We start from the raw sequence: 16,889 nt of genomic DNA, 5'->3' as shown, positions 1-16,889 counted from the left end.
CCCCCCCCCCCATACTCCCTGGAAGGCAGTTTCCAACAGGGAGCATCGCAGTCACACGAACCCGGGTTAAGGGACTGAGGGGATGTACAGGTTATCGTTACCACACAGTGAGTCGCTGCTATCAAGGGACAGCCTGGCTATCCCAGCCGTTAGCCAAAGCAGGGATGAGGGATGGAGAACCACAACCGGCAGCAGGAGGCTGCTGCCTGCAGGGAGATGGGGGTTAAGGGTTAAGCCTTTGCGCTCCAGAAAAGTCCACACCAAAACGGGCAGCCAGAAAAGATCCATCTCAGCTCATGCTGCTTCCTCCCGGCTCCTTGGAGCCCTGGCAGGACCATGCCCATCCCAGGACCACCACATCCTGCCCAGGGATGTTCCTATCGCTCTCCCAGGGGTTTGTGGCTGTCCTGCAGGAGGGAGCCCAGCTCAGCCCAGCTGAGAGGAGCAGCCAAAGAGAGCCTTCAAACCAGCCCAAAACCTGCCACCAATGCACACTGCAGTGAAACCCCATTCACACAGAGGCAGCGAGTCAAACTGCACCTCTGCTCTGCAGAGAACTCATAAAACCCGGGAGCAAAGCAAAGGGAAACCAGCAAGGACACAGCATCCTCAACTCTACAGCCCCTGAACCCAGGGCAGCAGCGAGGGGGACACGGGAGCCGGCTCCATCCATGAGGAGTGGGAGCTGGGATCACTAGTGGTTGGTGCTGCATTGCTACAGGAGGAAGGAGCCACCCATGGTCCCAGGCTGGGTGCTCCAGGGAGCTGGAGAAGGCTCCGTTCCATGGCATAGAACATCCCCAAGTGGGGAAGGACCGGAGGAGCCCAAAGGTGGGGGTGAAGCATCTCCAATCTTCCAGTGTGCGGCCCCAGTCACTGCCAGCCATAGGAGAGGAAGACTTGAGATGGAGAAGGAGCTGCCAAGGGGGAAGAGGAGGGTAAAGGGAGCCCGGGGGCTTCCCCACCGCCGGGGCTCATCCTCCAGCCATTGCCGGGCTCCCCACCACGTCTGTCCTGGGGCTCTTTGGTTTCCCATCACAGGAATGCCGGTGCCAGGAGCCGCGTGGGGCCAGGCTTAGGCCGGGACCTCGGTGCTGTGGGGCCGGATGTGCTCATCGGTGACGGACAGGTACGTGGCTCGCATGCTCGGGGAGTACTGTGGGGAGAGGCCATGGGGTCAGTGTAAACCCATCCTGTGGTGTGAGCCACACACAGCCCCTGCACCACCACGTGCTGCTGAGCTGCCAGAGAGCCCGAGCATCACAGCAGGGAGCTTAAAGCCCATCCAGTTGCAAAGCCCCTCTCCAGGTTTCCTGCAGCCCCTTTAGGCACTGGAGCTGCTCTGAGGTCTCCCCTTAAGGAGCTTTCTCTTCCCCAGGCTGCCCCAGCCCAGTCCCACCGTGCTCCATCCTTTGGATGGAGGTGTTAAAGCAGATTAAACACTGTCAGAAAAGGAGAGGGGAAAAGTGCACCAAGAAGGGGATGGAGACAGGGACCATTCCCACTCCCAGCACACAGGAGCTGCAAATCCTCTTGTACCTCCCGAGCTCTCTGCACTCCTCCCAAAAGCAAACCAGCTCCATGGAAAAAGGGATGGAGAGAGGCACTGAGGAGGGGAAGGAGGATGGGAACCCAGGGCAAGGTGGGAGAAGGAAGCAGCTGAACTTACTCTTGATGGGCAACTTAGCTCCAAAAGAATTGATGCAAATGAAAATAAAAAGAAGGAAATAAATCAAATAAAGCAGGTGTTAAGAACCAGGCAGGGCTCAGAGCAGCAGCAGGAATGGGGACGTGCAGGGGTCACTGGGACAGGTGTCTTTTCAAAGTCACAATGAAGAAATAAAGCAGGAGAGCAAGGGAAGAAGGGAAGACTATTTCGGTCTCCAGCAGCACGTGGCTGCTGCCCTCTCCCTGCAGCCCGGTGGGATCTGGGTTAGTGAGAAGGGCAGCAAGGATGCGCTCATGGATAGGGCAGGAGGAGGGGGCTGAGCTCACCCCATTCCCCATCAGTGCCACAGTGGAGCAGAGGGGCCCTGTGGTCCCTGGTCCCCCCTCTGCCACCCCCCAGGGATGTCACAGGAAGGATTTGGCCTCGGCCATCCACCGTACCGTGGGGGGAGGAGAGCCTCTGCCGATGAGGGGCACGTTCTCATAGCGTGGGTTTCCACCGAAGAGCACAGCTTGGTTCCTGAGGGGGGAGATCCCAGCAGTGAGAACCCCCCTCTTCCTGCACCCAGTGTGGGTGATGCTCCATCCCCAAGGTGTGCGGTACACCCATCCTCCTGCACCCGCTGTGGGTGATGCTCCATCCCCGAGGTGTGTGGTACCCCCATCCTCCTGCACCCAGTGTGGGTGATGCTCCATCCCCAATGTGTGTGGTACCCCCGTCCTCCTGCACCCGGTGTGGGTGATGCTCCATCCCCAAGGTGTGCGGTACCCAAAGGTGTCTGTGTGGGTCTCACATGTACTCAGAGACGGGTGCGTTGGAGATGGTCTGTGCCGGCGGGTGCAGGCTGCTCTGGCTGCCCAGGCTGCTGCTGTAGCTGCAGAAGCTGCGGAGCTGCCCCCGTGCCGGGTTGTGGCTGGCAATGCGCCGCGCCTGCGGGTTGAAGGGGTCCTCATCGTCCATGTCATCGTAGTCCCGGTCCCTGCGGAGACAAGGCACCGACGATCACCCCCCCCATGCCCAGCTCAGGTCCCCAGTGAAGGCAGGGCTGCAGCAGACCCACCGTCCAGTGAACAGCTTCCATGCTCGTGGTGTGGCACAGATGATGGTGGAGAAGGAGGCAGCCACCAGCAAGGAGAAGAGAATGAGGTAGAGCAAACCCTCCACCCCATCGTAGCAGATGCCAATGAGGGCATCCAGGTAGTCCTGCAGCAGGAGATGGAGTAGGGCAGTGCTGGTGGCAACAGGAGGACCCCAGGAGCTGTGTGTCCCCAGCTCACCTTGTGCAGCCCCCGGCAGTCCAGCATGGCCGTGAGCTGGTGCAGGCTGGTCTCTGAGGAGTTGAGGAGCTGCTGCACCCCCAGGAGGTCTTTCTGTGGGAGAAGGGGGGTCAGGAGAGCAGGATGGGGAGCAGGGGGAAGACATGGGGCTCCCCACAGCCTGTACCTCGGCTGTTGGGAATGCAGGCAGCGCAAACTGGATCAGGCCCTGGATCTGGATCTGCATCGTAGTGAGCGAGCGCTGGAAGACGGTGAGAGCCTGCAAGGAGGAGCAGGAGCAGGCACAGAGCTGTCCATCGCATGGGGCACCCCTGCAGCAGGCAGCACCAAGCAGGGTGCAAGGCTCCCCCATACCTGCTGGAAGGGGTTGCTCAGGCCCTGGTCACAGTACAGGTAATAGTGAACCACCTCTGCAAAGCAAATGGGAGATGTTGGTGTGAGCGCACCAGCATTGAAGGACACGGGGTCCCCAGGGAGGTTCTGGGGTGTCACTGGTGTCCCCCCAAGCACATCTCCACCCCACAGCCGCCTCTCACCCGCACTGATGTAACTCTCTGTTTGGTTCATGATGAACTGGTCTGGGGCCACGCAGAAGTCACTGGTGCCCTGTGGGGACAAGAGGGACATGACTGGTGCTGGGCAGGATGGCAGTGGGTGCCCTCACCCCCTGCTCTGCCCCAGCCCCACTCACCACCGCCGCTGCCGTGTCCACAGCCACGGAGGCCCAGCTGAGGATGAGGGTCAGCAGCCCAGAGCACAGCATCCTGCGGGGACAGGGGTGAGATGCACAGGGATGTGGCTCCCGGCACCGCCGAGCCCGGCACCGCCGTACTCACGTGGTGAGGAGGCATCGGGAGCGCTTGGCCAGCCCCAGGCAGGCCAGGAGGCAGACGGTGAGCACCAGCATGAAGAAGAGCAGGTAAGACAGCCACCTGCATGGACAGGAAGGCTCCATCACCCATGTCCCCACCACGTCCCCAGCCCCACCAGCGGCTTCGCTCACCGGTAGTACTCGATGTAGGCGACGTGGCCGGCGAGCACGGTGAGGTCGGTGCTGGTGCTGTGCCACACAGGCAGCGCCGCGAGCTGCAGCACGATGCTGCCCGAGAGCTGCTGCAGGAACCGGAGGGTCTGCAGGTAGTCCCCCCTTGCCGCCAGCAGCTCGTTCAGGCGCTGCAGGTGCTGCTCCAGGCCCACCTGCATCTGCAGTGTGGTGTCTGCTACCTGGGGATGGATGCGGGATGGGCAGTACCAGCGCTTCCCAACACCCCATCCCCAGCAGTGCTCAAGGCCAGGTTGGACACAGGGGCTTGGAGCAGCTGCTCCAGTGGAAGGGGTCCCTGCCCTGGCAGGGGTTGGAGCTGGAGGAGCTTTAAGGTCCCTTCAACACAAAGTACTCTGTAGTTCAATGATCCATAGGATGCTCCCTCCAGGACAGCAGCTCCACATCAGTGCCCTGTGCTCCAGCAGGATCCATCCTCTGGACAGCCCTGCCATGGCCCCCGCGGCCCTTCCCAGCCACAAAGGGCCCATTTTGCCGTGTGACATCACTGTCACCCTGTGACCAGCACGGCTGCCTGGGGCTCAGCCTGGGTCCCTCAGCCGGATGTTTCACTCTCCACTGTGCTTTAACCAAACCCAGGATGGAGGAGGGATGTGACCCTGTGGGACATGGAGGGGTTTGGACGGGGGGACCCGGCCCCATGGCCCTACCAGGGAGTCGATGCCGGTCAGTGTGTGGTTGGCGTGGTCCAGGGCATACAGCAGCTGGTACACCCCATCGTTGGTCTCACTGTTCCCATAGAAGCCGATGCCGACGGCTGTGCTGTGGGCAGAGAGAGGACCCCTGATTAGAGGGAGGGAAACACTCACCCCAACCCTTGATTTGGGGGCAGGGAGGATGTGGGGACACTCCCTGGAGCATCCTGGTGTTGGGGAGACCCCTTACCCTTGGCAGGGCAGAGCCAAAGGGGATGGGACAGGGGCAGCACCGCAGTGCTCAGCGTGGCTGCTTTAGTGCTCGTGGTGGAGTCAGAGCTGGCCCCAAGGAAGGATGTGCCAGGCACGTGGCTGATGCACGCGGTGCCCCCTCCCCATGGCAAACGCCATAAACCCAACAGACACAAACCCATTCACCACAATTAAGCCTTTAGCATCTACAGCAGGCTCAGTGCGGCTGTGGGAGAGGCTCAGAGCCCCTGGCAGCTGCAGGAAGCTCCTTTGCTGCCTGCCAGCGGGCACCCGGCACCCCTGCCATGCTCTGTGGGGTGCCCGAGGCTGGAGGAGCAGGAGCCATCCCGGTGGGAGCACACCAAGATCCCTGGTGCCATTTCCCTGCTCCGCACCACGCTCCAGGCAACCACCTCGCTCCGCCCAGGGAGAAGCAGCCCCTTTGTCTCGTGGTGGAAGGGCCCATGTCCCAGCCCATCACCCGGCTCAGGCCTGCGGACGGGGATCGCTCCCAGCCATAACCCCGAACGGGTCTGGGAGGCCCCAGCTCCCCTCGCTGATTGCTGTGGGTGCAATCAGGAGCAGCCGGGAGCCGCCATCTGCTCCGGGCTGGGATTAGCGGCCGGCCCCGCTCCCGGCTGGGATTAGCTGGGAAAGAGGCACGGGCGCTGTGGGGACAGGGACAGGGCTGGAGCCGGCATCGGCGGCTGAGGATGGAGCAGGGATGGGCTGTGCTTAACTGCAAGGATCTAATTAAAGTAACTCATGGCTGGGGCTGAGCAGCTCACGATGGGGACACAGCACCGGGTCCCCATGCTCACCAGCAGATGAGCCCCGCGGTGACCGCCATCCAGGTGACACAGCACGAGTGGGGCCGCTTGGTCTCAGGGTCCTGGTCCCGCTTGCAGCAGCACAGGCAGATGAGGTACACGGTGAGGAAGAGGAGGTTGAGGCCGAGGCAGACGGCAGGGACCAAGCCCAGGAAGAGCAGCGACTGGGGAGGAGAAGGGGCACTCAGCGCTCGTGTCCCTCACGTGCTGCGGGATGCGGGGGCCCCACGGGACGCTCACACCGGGAAGGAGGAACCGTCCCCATCCCGGGCCATGGAGCACAGCTCTAAGGGTGCTGCGGGCACCGGCGCTGCCTCCGCCGCCGCCTCGGGGCCGGGGCGGTTCAATGCCCCGGGGCAGGGGGACCCAGCGAGCGCCCGAGGAGGGGGTAACCCGGGAGGGGAGGGCAGCAAGGCCGGTACCGGTGGGTGCCGGTACTGGTGGGTGCTGGTACCGGGGGGTCCGTACCTGCTGGTAGCCTACGCTCCGCGGACGGAAGGCGGCGGGGCCGGTACCGGGGGGGGTCGGCACCGGGGGGGGGGGGGTCGGTACCGTGGTGCCGGTACCGGGAGGGGGTCGTTACCGGGGGGTCCGTACCTGCTGGTAGTCGCTGTCCCTCGGGCGGAAGGCGGCGGACACGCTGTGCAGCCGCAGCCCCCGGCGGGGCAGCCGGTGCAGCCACCACACCCACCACGGAGCCGCGTACCCGGTGCGGGCGGGCGGCATCGCGGACCCGCAACCGGGAACCGGGACCCGACCCGCGCCGCTCAGCCCGGGCCACACCCCCTGCTCCAGGCCACGCCTCTCGCCCCGCCCACCCAGCGGACGGGGCGGCGCATCCGGCCCCTCCTATAGGGACAATGAGCGTGGAGCACGCTATAGGGCCTCGCATCCCGTCACTGCCCTTCTATAGGGGCACCGTACCCATCCCTCCTGCTATAGGGGCCTGCCAGTACCTTCCGTAGGGGTGCTGCACCCCACCACCCGCTGCTGTAAGGGAACCACACCATGCCCCATCCCCTCCCTGCCACACGGACCTCACTGCATCTCCACCTTGCCACCATCCTTGTGTAAGAGGAACCACATCCATCCCCTCCCTGCTACAGCCTCTCCCTGTCACCACCCTGCTATAGGGACACTGCACCCCACCACTGCCTTCTTACAGGGGCCTCACACCTTGCCACTGCCCTGCTATATACACAGCACAACTCATCCCTGCCCTGCTACAGGGTAACCACACTCCCATCCTGTCCCTGCTATAACATGGCCCCCTGCCCACAAACTCCAGGGTAGCTCCATATTGTCCCAGACCCCCCACATCCCCCAGGAAGCACCCCCCAGAGCAGGGCTGGGGTCACCAAAGGAAGCCCTGCAGGATCACCAGGGCCGCATGGACACGCACACACCCCAGTGGGGAACAGTCAGGTTTATTTATTGTAACAAACAACAACAAAACTCCCATTTATTGGCTCATTTCAGCTCCTTGACGGCCAAACCTGCGGAGAAGAGGAACTGCTGGTGAGCACCGGCTGCAGTCCCACAGCACCCCACAGCCTGGAGCAGGGACACATCCCAGGATGGGGCTCCCCGTGGGAGACAGCCTCCTTGGGACACCAGCAGGTACCTGGGGGCAGCGACTGCTTCAGCTTCTCAGCCTTCTCCTTGTCCGTGATGACCAGGGTGTAGAGGTACCGGCTGCAGCGCACCTTGAACTTCACATTGTCCTTGTTCTTCTTGATCTTGACGGCTGCAGGGTCAGGAACAGCTCAGGATGGAGCCCCCCCAGCCCAGCATCCACTGGGAACCCCAAAACTGAGTGGATTTTGCTGCACCAGCAGCCTGTGCTGCATCCAGGGGTTCAGTCCCAGGCTTCTCAGAGCCAACAGCTTCATTTTGAGGATGGTTTTACAATAAACAACATGAAGAAGTGATTTTATCTCCCATTTCCACACTGCAGACCCCCAGCCCCACACCCAGCACTCCCCAAAAGCCATTTGATCCGAGCCACTTGGCTGGAGCTGCTGGGAAACCCAAGGGGACCAGCACAGGAATGCTTTGTGAGGGGCTGTCAGCAGCTCCATCAGTGTTTCAATGCGGAACTCTCCCTCTCACCCACCCCCGTGGGTTAACAAAAAGCTTTCAGTGTGGAAGTGCCCTTCCCTGGGACAGCTGCATCCAAATAAGCGAGAGATGAGGGAAAACTCCTCACACATGGTTAAATACCGAACCAAGGCATTGCCAGAGCTTCAATCCTCACCACCTTTGTACGTGCAATGGAAGGAAACCCAACTCTGGGCAGGATTCCCCTGTCCCTGTGACAGCTCAGCCAGAGCCGTGACACCTGCAGGGCTCTGAGGCTGCAGAGCACCAGGCCTGGGGTGATGTGAGAGCAGTCTCCAAGCCGCGGCTTGGCTGAGCCCTCCTGGGTGAGCGTGGCTGAGGCAGCGTCACCGCAGCCACCGCTGGGGAACCCAGGTCCTGCACCCACAGCATCCTGGACACCCCAGGTCCTGCACCCACAGCACCGCCCTCTCCAGGGCGGCCTCGCTCCGGCTCCACCCCGAGCAGCACCACTGTAAACCACGGCCGTTCCCCACCGGGGCTCCATGGGCCGCTCCTGGTGCCCTGCTCCGGTACCGAGGGTCCCACCTCCCCCCCCCAGCGGCCGCACACTCACACTTGGCGTCCTTCCTGCGGGCGGTCAGCAGGAAGTCCTTGATCTCCTCAATCTTGCGGGGCTGGAAGCAGAGAGCGGCTCAGCACGGACGGAACCCCCGAACCCCGCGGCCCCCCCGGGGCCCGGGCAGGACAGGGACCCCCCCCCAGGGCCCGGGCAGGACAGGGACCACCCCCCGGGGCCCGGGCAGGACAGGGACCACCCCCCGGGGCCCGGGCAGGACAGGGACCACCCCCCGGGGCCCGGGCAGGACAGGGACCACCCCCCGGGGCCCGGGCAGGACGGGGACCCCCCCCGGGGCCCGGGCAGGACAGGGACCCCCCCCCCCCCGGGGCCCGGGCAGGACAGGGACCCCCCCCCGGGGCCCGGGCAGGACAGGGATCCCCCCCCGGCCCCTCCTCACCATGGTTCCGGCCGGGCTCGGAGCGCTGCACCCTGCGACAGACACAAAACAAGATGGCGTCAGCCCCACCGGCCCCCATCGGCTCCCCCCGCCCGCCCATCGGTCCCCGCCGGCTCCCCCCACATCCCCCCCGCTCCCCCCGGGGCCGCCCGGTCCCGCACGGCCGCGGATGGCGGCGGATGCCGCTGTACCCCCCGCTCCATGCTCACCGCTCCCTCCTCAGCGCACACACCGGAAGTGAGCTCCCACTTCCGTACACACGGCTTAAACCCTCCCCCTCGCAGCGCCGCTACGGCTCGGGCCGAAGGACAAACAGCGCCGAGTGGCGATCGCGGTGGGGAGCGCGGCTCTGGTGCTGAGCTGGCAGCGGCTCAGCCCCGTGCCGTGGGTAACGGAGCGTGTGCAGGAGCACCGGGCACCGGCGGCCGCCCGCACCCCTCCGTGCACGGCTGCAGGGCCGGGTGCTCCGCACTCCTGAACCCTGCATCTCTCCGGGAGCATCCAGGAGATGGGGTCCTGCACCGGGCTCCCCCCCCCGAGAGATGATGGGGCTCGATGTGTCTGATGCCGGGCTCGATGTGTCTGATGCCGGACTCGATGTGTCTGATGCCGGGCTCGATGTGTCTGATGCCGGACTCGATGTGTCTGATGCCGGGCTCGATGTGTCTGATGCCGGACTCGATGCTTCAGGGAGGGGTGTAATGGAGCAGCTCTGCCACAAGGGAGAGCTTCAGCCACACTCAAACCCCTTCCAATGACCCTAAACCCCTGCAATAACCATCGGGGGATCGGGGGGAGCGAGGGACCCCATCAGGACCCCATTCAGGACCCCTGAATCCCATCAATCCCTCTTATCCTGTCCGCATCCCACTGAGCCCTATATGCGGGAGGAGCAGTATATGGGGATGCTGGGGTGCTCTCCGTGATGCTGGTTTCTGGGTGCTTAAACGGGGTCATGGGGTGCAATGGGGATGATGGGGACAGGAGGCTGCCCATCAGTCCATCCAGGGACCCTCTATTCATGAAGGGACGTCCCAGCTTGGGTCATCACTTGGAGGTGCTGGGCCCCATGGGTGATGGGAGCAGTGGTGTGGCTTGTCCTGGTCAGGCATTCCCAGGGTGGAAAGAGGGAATTAATGGAGCTGGTGGCTCTTGTGTGGCTGCTGTGGCACCCTGACCCAGTGTGCGCATCACTGCATCCCACAGCGCTCCCAGTGTCCCACTAAGACCTCTGGGGCACAGCTGGGGTGGGACCTGTGGGGCTCACACAGAGGGGAGTTGCTTCCCCTTTGCCACCCGATGAGCTTTTAATGGTGTGATTTACTGATCTCGTTGGAAGGGGCTGATCTACCCGACTGCCTTTTAATTGCTTCAGAACTGGAGCAGTTTTTCATGTTTCAAGGCGTGCTGAATCGCACAATTAAACCATCACCAACGTAAATCAACAGCCAAGAGGGACACCAGCTCCTTGGTGTCAGAATAAAACCAAACCGGCATGAAAAGTGCCCATTCCAGCCCCGATGCTGAATACTGATGCTTTTAACCCAAAGTACAGCCTGGCCGCACTATGGGAGTGTTGGTCACATTCCACATCCCTGTTCCCCCCCATCCCCAGCAGCATCATTCCTGCTCCTCCCTGGAGCAGATTCCCTTTCACTGTATTACCATTATTTAAAAGCTGGGTGGGTGTCTAAATCAACAGCAAATAATTCATGGGAGTCATTTGCTCCTCAAAGATGGGATCGTTTTACAACCGGCTTTAAATTAAAGCAAAAAGCAAATAAACCCGGCCCCAAACCCCATCGCGCTCCGAAACTGCAGCCTTTAAAACACATCAAACGCGTTTCCTGCCTGCCTCCCACCGGCCTGGCTCCGCTGCCTGATGAAATTCAATTAGCAGCCTTAATTCACCCACCGAACACCAGCGCTAGGTATTAAACCCCTTCTCTGGTTGTGCTTGGGAAGTGCAGTGCCAGGATTGCAGTTGTGTTTAACCCTAGGGCTTGGGGGCATCATAAACCCCTTACGGCACTTGGGAAAGGAGCCTTCCTCCTCCTTCCTCCATGAGGATGCTCCTGTGAGGTGGATGTTGATGGAGACACATGGAAGAGAACCAGGATGCTGGATCCCCAAACCTCACCAGGACCCCTGGGTGCTCCCCACTGAGCCTGTTAGGGTGGGCCCTTGGGGACAATGGGGTTGACACGGGTGGCATCCCCCCGGCAGCTTGCACAGGGGTTTATTGCAGCAGCGGTTGGCAGCAGGTGATTAGATGCTATCACCTTATCAGCAGCAGCAGCTCCGGGGGCTGCGGGAGGAGGGAGACAACAGGGGATGGATGAAAACCCAGCAAGGGATGGAAATCTGATGTGGGTTTTGTCTCTTCCCCTCTCAAGGGCCTGACCTGGTGTTGAAGGAGCACTGAGGATAATCTGCTGCTGGCTCCATCCCTTGGCGCTGCTTGCTGTGACCTCCTGTTGGGGCTCACTGCAGCCCTGGTTTCATTGTGTGGAATGACACCGTCCTTCGGTGCTCTTCCTGGTGCAGGGAGGGAATCACAGCCTGGGTGTGCATCAGGGTGAGCTCTGAGCTATGGGACCAGTCCAGCGCACCAAGTGTTTGCTGCAGCCCTGTGACAGCAAGAGGGGTGTCCCTGCAGTGTCATTTGGTGCCCACTGCCTTTGTGTCCTCACCTGTAGTGTGCCCCGATGGAATCAGAGCATCTCCTCTTCTTCCCATCCTCTGGCATGTGCTGCAGACCTGGGAGCACCTGCCCTCCCGGAGTGCTGGTGCTTTCCTTCTCTTGCTCTTCCTGGGGGCACAACTGCTCCTGCTCACGGTCCCCATGCAACACCTCAGATGTTTGCTCCTAACCATGCTGCAACACTGCTGCTTTACCCATGGTTTCTGCATCCCACAGGTTAGAGCAAGGGAGGCATTGCCCATCCTTCGGGACACGATGTGGTACTTGTGTGACAGGAGATGTGTCTGCAGAGGTACATAGTGTCCCTGGGGCTGCCTGCAGGAGCCCCACTTTATGGCAGCTGAACCTCAATTTGGGCTGTGATGTGTGTGTCCAAGAGGTGGAAAGCTGAGATGAGCATGCCCGAGATGTGCATGGTTGGGATGTACCTGTCTGGGATGTGCACATTTGGGATGTGTGTGGCCAGGACGAACGTGCCTGAGACCCACAACATGGAGCCATGTACTCATGTGCCCAATGCATGTGTACACGCATGTGCTGCAGACATGCCCATGGAGCAGCGTGTCCCCAGGCTGCACAGCCCCCAGCCCCATCCATCCCTTGTCCTTGTGGAACTGGGTTTTGTTCCCCCCAGCCTTGGGCAGGTGGTGTGGCCAAGGTGGGAGCTGGCACAGTTACCGCAGACACCAAAGGACTCATTCCCGGGGAGATCCCCCCTTCCAGGGCACAGACTGCAGCAGAGATGGATTTTCCCCTTGTTTCCCGAGTTTCTCCCTCTGGTGCAGAGGAGCGAGGCCTGCATGGCGATCACCAGCTCCGAGCGCAGCCGCTGCACACGTTCATTGTGAGCAGGGACAGGAGCCTCTCCCCAATCACTCTGTTTTCTTCCTTCCCCCTTCACTCTCATTCTTCCTCTCTCCAATCTTCAAGCAAGGGCCCTGGCAGAGCTGCTGCCGATCAATTCACTCCTAATGGCAGCTCCCATGCCCTCGCATTCATCAGCACAGCTCTTAAAGAGCATCCGAAGCTCCACGGGTGACCTGGGGGGTGGGGGGGGGGGTGGGGATAAAAAAAGCCCATTTGGAGGCGAGATGATATTTTCTCCATCTCTTCCCCTTTTGTTCTTTATCTGCTGAGGACAAAGGCGCAGGCTCGAGGGGGGGACAGGCAGCGGAGGGAGACGGAATCCCAAGGAACAAAAGCGCTTTTCTTGGAAATACCCTGGAAAAGGAGGAGGAATATGGGGATGGGGGACACAGAGGGCTGGGGATGGGGCTAGTGGGGGTGCAGCTCATAGGGGCATGGCAGGAGCAGGGAAATGGGGAATATACATGGTGGGAAGTTTCCCGCAGGCACTGGGAGCCGTTTGAAGCTCTTGAATGTAGGTTCATTTTAATTAGGGCTGGGTTGGATCCTGCCCCATGGAGCAGTCACACAAGAGCCAGGATCAGCATCTCCTGGGGAGCGGCTCTTGCACTGCTGCTGGTTTGGGGTTTAATGTGTTGGGGTGATGCTGTAGGAAAGCCAGGTAATATCTAAGTCCCATCTGCTCAGCATCCCTCCTTGGATGGGAGCAATAACCAAGGGGATAAAAAACAGCCAAGGGTTGCAGAGCAGAAGGTGCTGGGGCCCCCGTCTGGAGCCCATGCCCACCAGTGCTATGTCTGCCCACCCCTGTAATGAATTGCTCTGCTCTCAGCATCCCACATGGCAGCAGGAATGATCCCAGTGATCCCAGCAGCAATGCAGGAGCAGAGCCCGTTATTCCTGGGTGCGTTTCCTTCACCAGACAGGCAGCTCTGGGCTCCTTCCTGCAGATTGCAGCTACCGAACAGCAGCAATAACCCCCTGGCTCCAAGGGGGACACTTAGCAGGGGCACGATGGCTCAAAGGGCTGTGGTGTTTGGGGATGCCAAGGGATGCTCTCTTCCTTCCTCCTCCCTGCATGCCCATGAGTGCCACGGGGAGCTGGTGATGCTGGTGGTGCTCCTGCTGTTGGGTACAGGTGTGATGGCATTTATTTGGTGCACTGGGCACTGATGCTCTCCATGGCACATGCTCCACAGCACATCCTCTGTGGTACACATGGACCATGGCCCGGGATGCTGGCACAGGCAGAACCGGGTGCTCTGCAGAGGAACAGCGGCTGCTTTTCCAAAGGGGCTTTTCTGCAGCTCAGGGGAGATGTGCAGAGAAAAGGGAGAGAACTTCACCTTAATTGTGTGTAATTACAGCACAGTCTACCCGCTCAGTGCCCCTGGAGCCAGGCTCACCCCCAGGACCCTCTCCCATCTGGGCTCTGGGCTCCTCATCTGAAGCTGGAGAGACAAAAAAGATCCGAGTCCCATTCCCAGCCCCATTGCTCCACTGGGCATCAGCGAGCAATGGTCTGAGCACAGGGAAGGTTGTGGAGTGGGGTTTTGGGGGGATGACCCCCACCCCAACAGTGGACAACCCCTGCATGGGGCAGGACATGCCCAGATCTCTGCTGGCTGCCTCATCCTGCACCATCCCCTGGGCCCTGGTGCCTCCTCTCACATGGTACCCGAGCAGGGGCAGCTGAGGTGATGCCATGATGCCACCCCTTGCTTGCCCCCATCCACCTCCAAAGGGGATTTGCTGTTCAGGAGCACAGGGCAGTGTGTGAGCTGCTGTATCACATCCTCTTGTGTCACTGGCCTATGTCCCCCTGCACTTGTCTTCATGGAGAGCCACTAACAGTGACCCAGCCTGACCCAGCACAGCCAAGACCATCACCCCATGGGTGCTGCAAGGAGGGAGGATGCGATGGGCGGGCAAAGGTCCCTGAGCTGGTGGCCACTGTGAGGGTGTTGGTGGTCACTGGGTAGGTGCATGACCCAGACGGGTGGCACCAGCGGTGGCAGTGCCGGGTGAGCAGAGCAGCTCCAGCTGAAGTCGGTGTCATCCTGCAGAGGAAGATTATGGTAATTTTCCTCCCCCCTTATGCATAATTTTCCGACTGGGCTGCAGCAGAGGCTGTGCGGGAGGCTGGGTGATGGGAATGTCATCTGCGATTCGATTATCTCCTCCTGCCTGCCTGCTCCGCTTGCCTTTCATTCCTTGTGAAGCCTTCATCAAAACACGCAGATCTAATTAGGACAATTACAGCGTGGGGACAGGAGAAACCCACCCAGCACCGCACTGCGACCGGCTGCCTCCGCTGGGAGGGGGGAACCGGTGCTTTCGGGGGCTCTGGGGATGTTTTGGGGTGATGGATGGACCCCATGCGCTGTCCCAGGTCTCCTTCATGGTGCTGCTCATCCCGGGGTGGTGCTGGTGGGGTGCAAAGGGATGGAAGTGGCCTCAGGTGTGGACATGGCACTGGCTGTGGGGTCCATTGCTGGTGGTGACCCAGAGGCCGCATGTGCTGGGGCAGGTCTGTACCCCGCTCACCATCACGGGCCATGCTGCTGTCAGTGCCCCCCCTGCTCCCTCCCTGCGCACCCCATCCCCTCCCGAGCCCCCGCCAGGCTGCGGCTCCATCAGCCTCATTGGTATTCATGCCCCGTGCGGTGGCAGCTGCGGGATGGGAGCGGAGTGACAGCGGTGACAGGTAACGCAGCCGTGGGGCGGCAGCGAGGGCGCAGCCGGGGCCGGCTCCGGTGCCCGCAGTGGGGACGAGCTGTGGGGCTGGAGCCTCCCATCTGCTGCGGGATGCGCAGCGGGGATGCTGCGGGTGCTGCGAGCAGGCAGCGGGAGCACCAGGCAGCCACCGGTTAACACAGGGAAGGGAAAGCCGAGCAGGGACCTGCAGGCACCCCCGGGGACAGTGGCGAGGGTGGTGGCCGGGCTGAGCCGGCTGCTCCGGCAATTAAGGGAAGTGCAAATTGTCAGAGGCTGTGATTAACGCGGCCTCCAAATCCGCATGAATATTAAAGCCGACATTGCCCAGGCTCCCGGCACAATGAATTCTGCATGAATCTTAAGACAAATCGTTTGGATAACTTAGCGGCAGCTGTACTCCCTCGCCACCAACTGCCTCCAAAAATCACTCCACGTCAGGCGAGAGGAGCCAGAACAGAGACCAGCCCTGACTCGGGGAAGTGCCATTCCAGGCTCGGCAGTGCTGGGATCAAGGCAGGAGAAGCACAGAGCATCCAGGGCAACCTGGAAGGCAAAGGCAGAGACTGCTCATCTCTGGCTGGTACCCAGGAACTGGTGACAAATCCTGTTACTTGCCACAGTTGCTGTCATCTTTGGCTGGGGGAGGTTTGCTTTGCCTCGGGAGTGCTCCTTCCGGAGGGATGGCATTTCTCACTGCCCCGTTACGGTTACACGCGCACCCCAAAGCTCTTCTGGCACCACGTTAACCACAGCACATCCCACTCCTGCATCCCTGCCACGAGCATCCTCCGGCTCCGGTGCAGAGATCCATCTTCCCGGCAGGAGCCCGGAGCGCCGGGACCGGCTCCCATTGGCATGCAGCCGCAGCGCCGGCCGCGTGCTCGTGGTCACAATGCAGCGCAGGAGCCGCCGCTGCGTCCTCGGCAGCCAGGGGCCTCGATCGCGTCCTTGTGCCACTCTGGCAGCACGAGGTGGGGAATGGCAATGGCACAGAGGGCACCTCTGGGGCAGGGGATGAGCATCAGTAGTCACTGTGTGCCCCCATCTCCTTCCCTCCATCTGCAGTGGGATCCCCGGCCTGTCTTCTCCACCACCGGCTCCTGGGATGCATCCATCCCCCCTGGGATGTCAGGAATTGAAAACGGCAAATGTTTCCTGGGTCTGAATGACACTGACCCCATCAGGCTGCACCCTGCTGTCATCTAGGTTATGAATTGCAAATCCACCCCTGCCCAGGCTGCGGGATGCAGCTCTGTGCATCCCTCTGGGCCCTCATCCCATGGGTTCCCATTGCACTGAGAGATCCCAGTGCGACAGACTTGGGGTGATGGAGCTGGGACCTCAAGATGCTCCCAGCACCCCAGCCCCAGGTTTGGGCAGCCCTGAGGGGTTTCTGTCCCTCTGCATCCTGCCTCCTCCTCCTCTTCCTCCTCCGGGCCCCCCACAGCTGCAGCGTGCCGGTGCCCTGCCATGGCCCTGCCACCGCGGTGGTGCCGAGAGCTGCAAACCCGACCCTGTGCTGCCAAAAGGCCGTCAGATAAATCAGCAGCTCAGGTGCAAACAGCAAAAGGAGATTAAAGTGGAGAGGAGCAGATTGAATCAGGGGCCATTAACAGATTAAATCATTACACACAATCAGATCAACGCACAAATAACACGAATAATAAGCATGGCTCAGAGGCACCGATTCGTGCTTCCAGTTCTTTGCAACCACACAACAAGGGCTGGTGGCTGCCACCACCCAAGGGGACAGAGGTGGCAGCATCCGGCTCAGGTCCCTACAGGGCACAGGAT

At 61.3% G+C, this 16,889-nt stretch overlaps 2 protein-coding genes across 3 annotated transcripts; both read right to left on the bottom strand.

The window, feature by feature from the left end:
* Positions 1-24: 24 nt before the first annotated feature.
* TTYH2 (tweety family member 2) lies at positions 25-6,497 on the bottom strand. The gene is made up of 14 exons (XM_034067978.1): positions 6,324-6,497; positions 5,718-5,890; positions 4,660-4,771; positions 3,950-4,170; positions 3,783-3,878; positions 3,638-3,710; positions 3,483-3,552; positions 3,301-3,356; positions 3,113-3,205; positions 2,947-3,039; positions 2,730-2,872; positions 2,463-2,648; positions 2,110-2,188; positions 25-1,156 (listed from the first exon to the last, which is right to left on the bottom strand). The coding sequence occupies exons 1-14, from the start codon at positions 6,450-6,452 to the stop codon at positions 1,076-1,078; spliced, it is 1,605 nt and encodes a 534-aa protein (XP_033923869.1). The 5' UTR covers positions 6,453-6,497; the 3' UTR covers positions 25-1,075.
* Positions 6,498-7,137: 640 nt separating this feature from the next.
* On the bottom strand, positions 7,138-9,091 carry RPL38 (ribosomal protein L38). Of its 2 annotated transcripts, none has more exons than XM_005141099.3 (5): positions 9,039-9,091; positions 8,807-8,838; positions 8,404-8,464; positions 7,351-7,473; positions 7,138-7,222 (listed from the first exon to the last, which is right to left on the bottom strand). In XM_005141099.3, exons 2-5 carry the CDS (start codon positions 8,807-8,809, stop codon positions 7,197-7,199), a joined length of 213 nt encoding a protein of 70 aa, XP_005141156.1. In that variant the 5' UTR covers positions 8,810-8,838; positions 9,039-9,091; the 3' UTR covers positions 7,138-7,196. The 2 variants fall into 2 exon arrangements, with proteins under 2 accessions (XP_005141156.1, XP_030910743.1); XM_031054883.2 differs by having other exon boundaries at positions 9,016-9,090.
* Between the last annotated feature and the right edge of the window lie 7,798 nt (positions 9,092-16,889).

The sequence above is a fragment of the Melopsittacus undulatus genome, chromosome 11, assembly GCF_012275295.1.
Source record: "Melopsittacus undulatus isolate bMelUnd1 chromosome 11, bMelUnd1.mat.Z, whole genome shotgun sequence".
NCBI classification, from domain to species: domain Eukaryota; kingdom Metazoa; phylum Chordata; class Aves; order Psittaciformes; family Psittaculidae; genus Melopsittacus; species Melopsittacus undulatus.
This window is presented reverse-complemented; position numbering and strand designations above follow the sequence as displayed.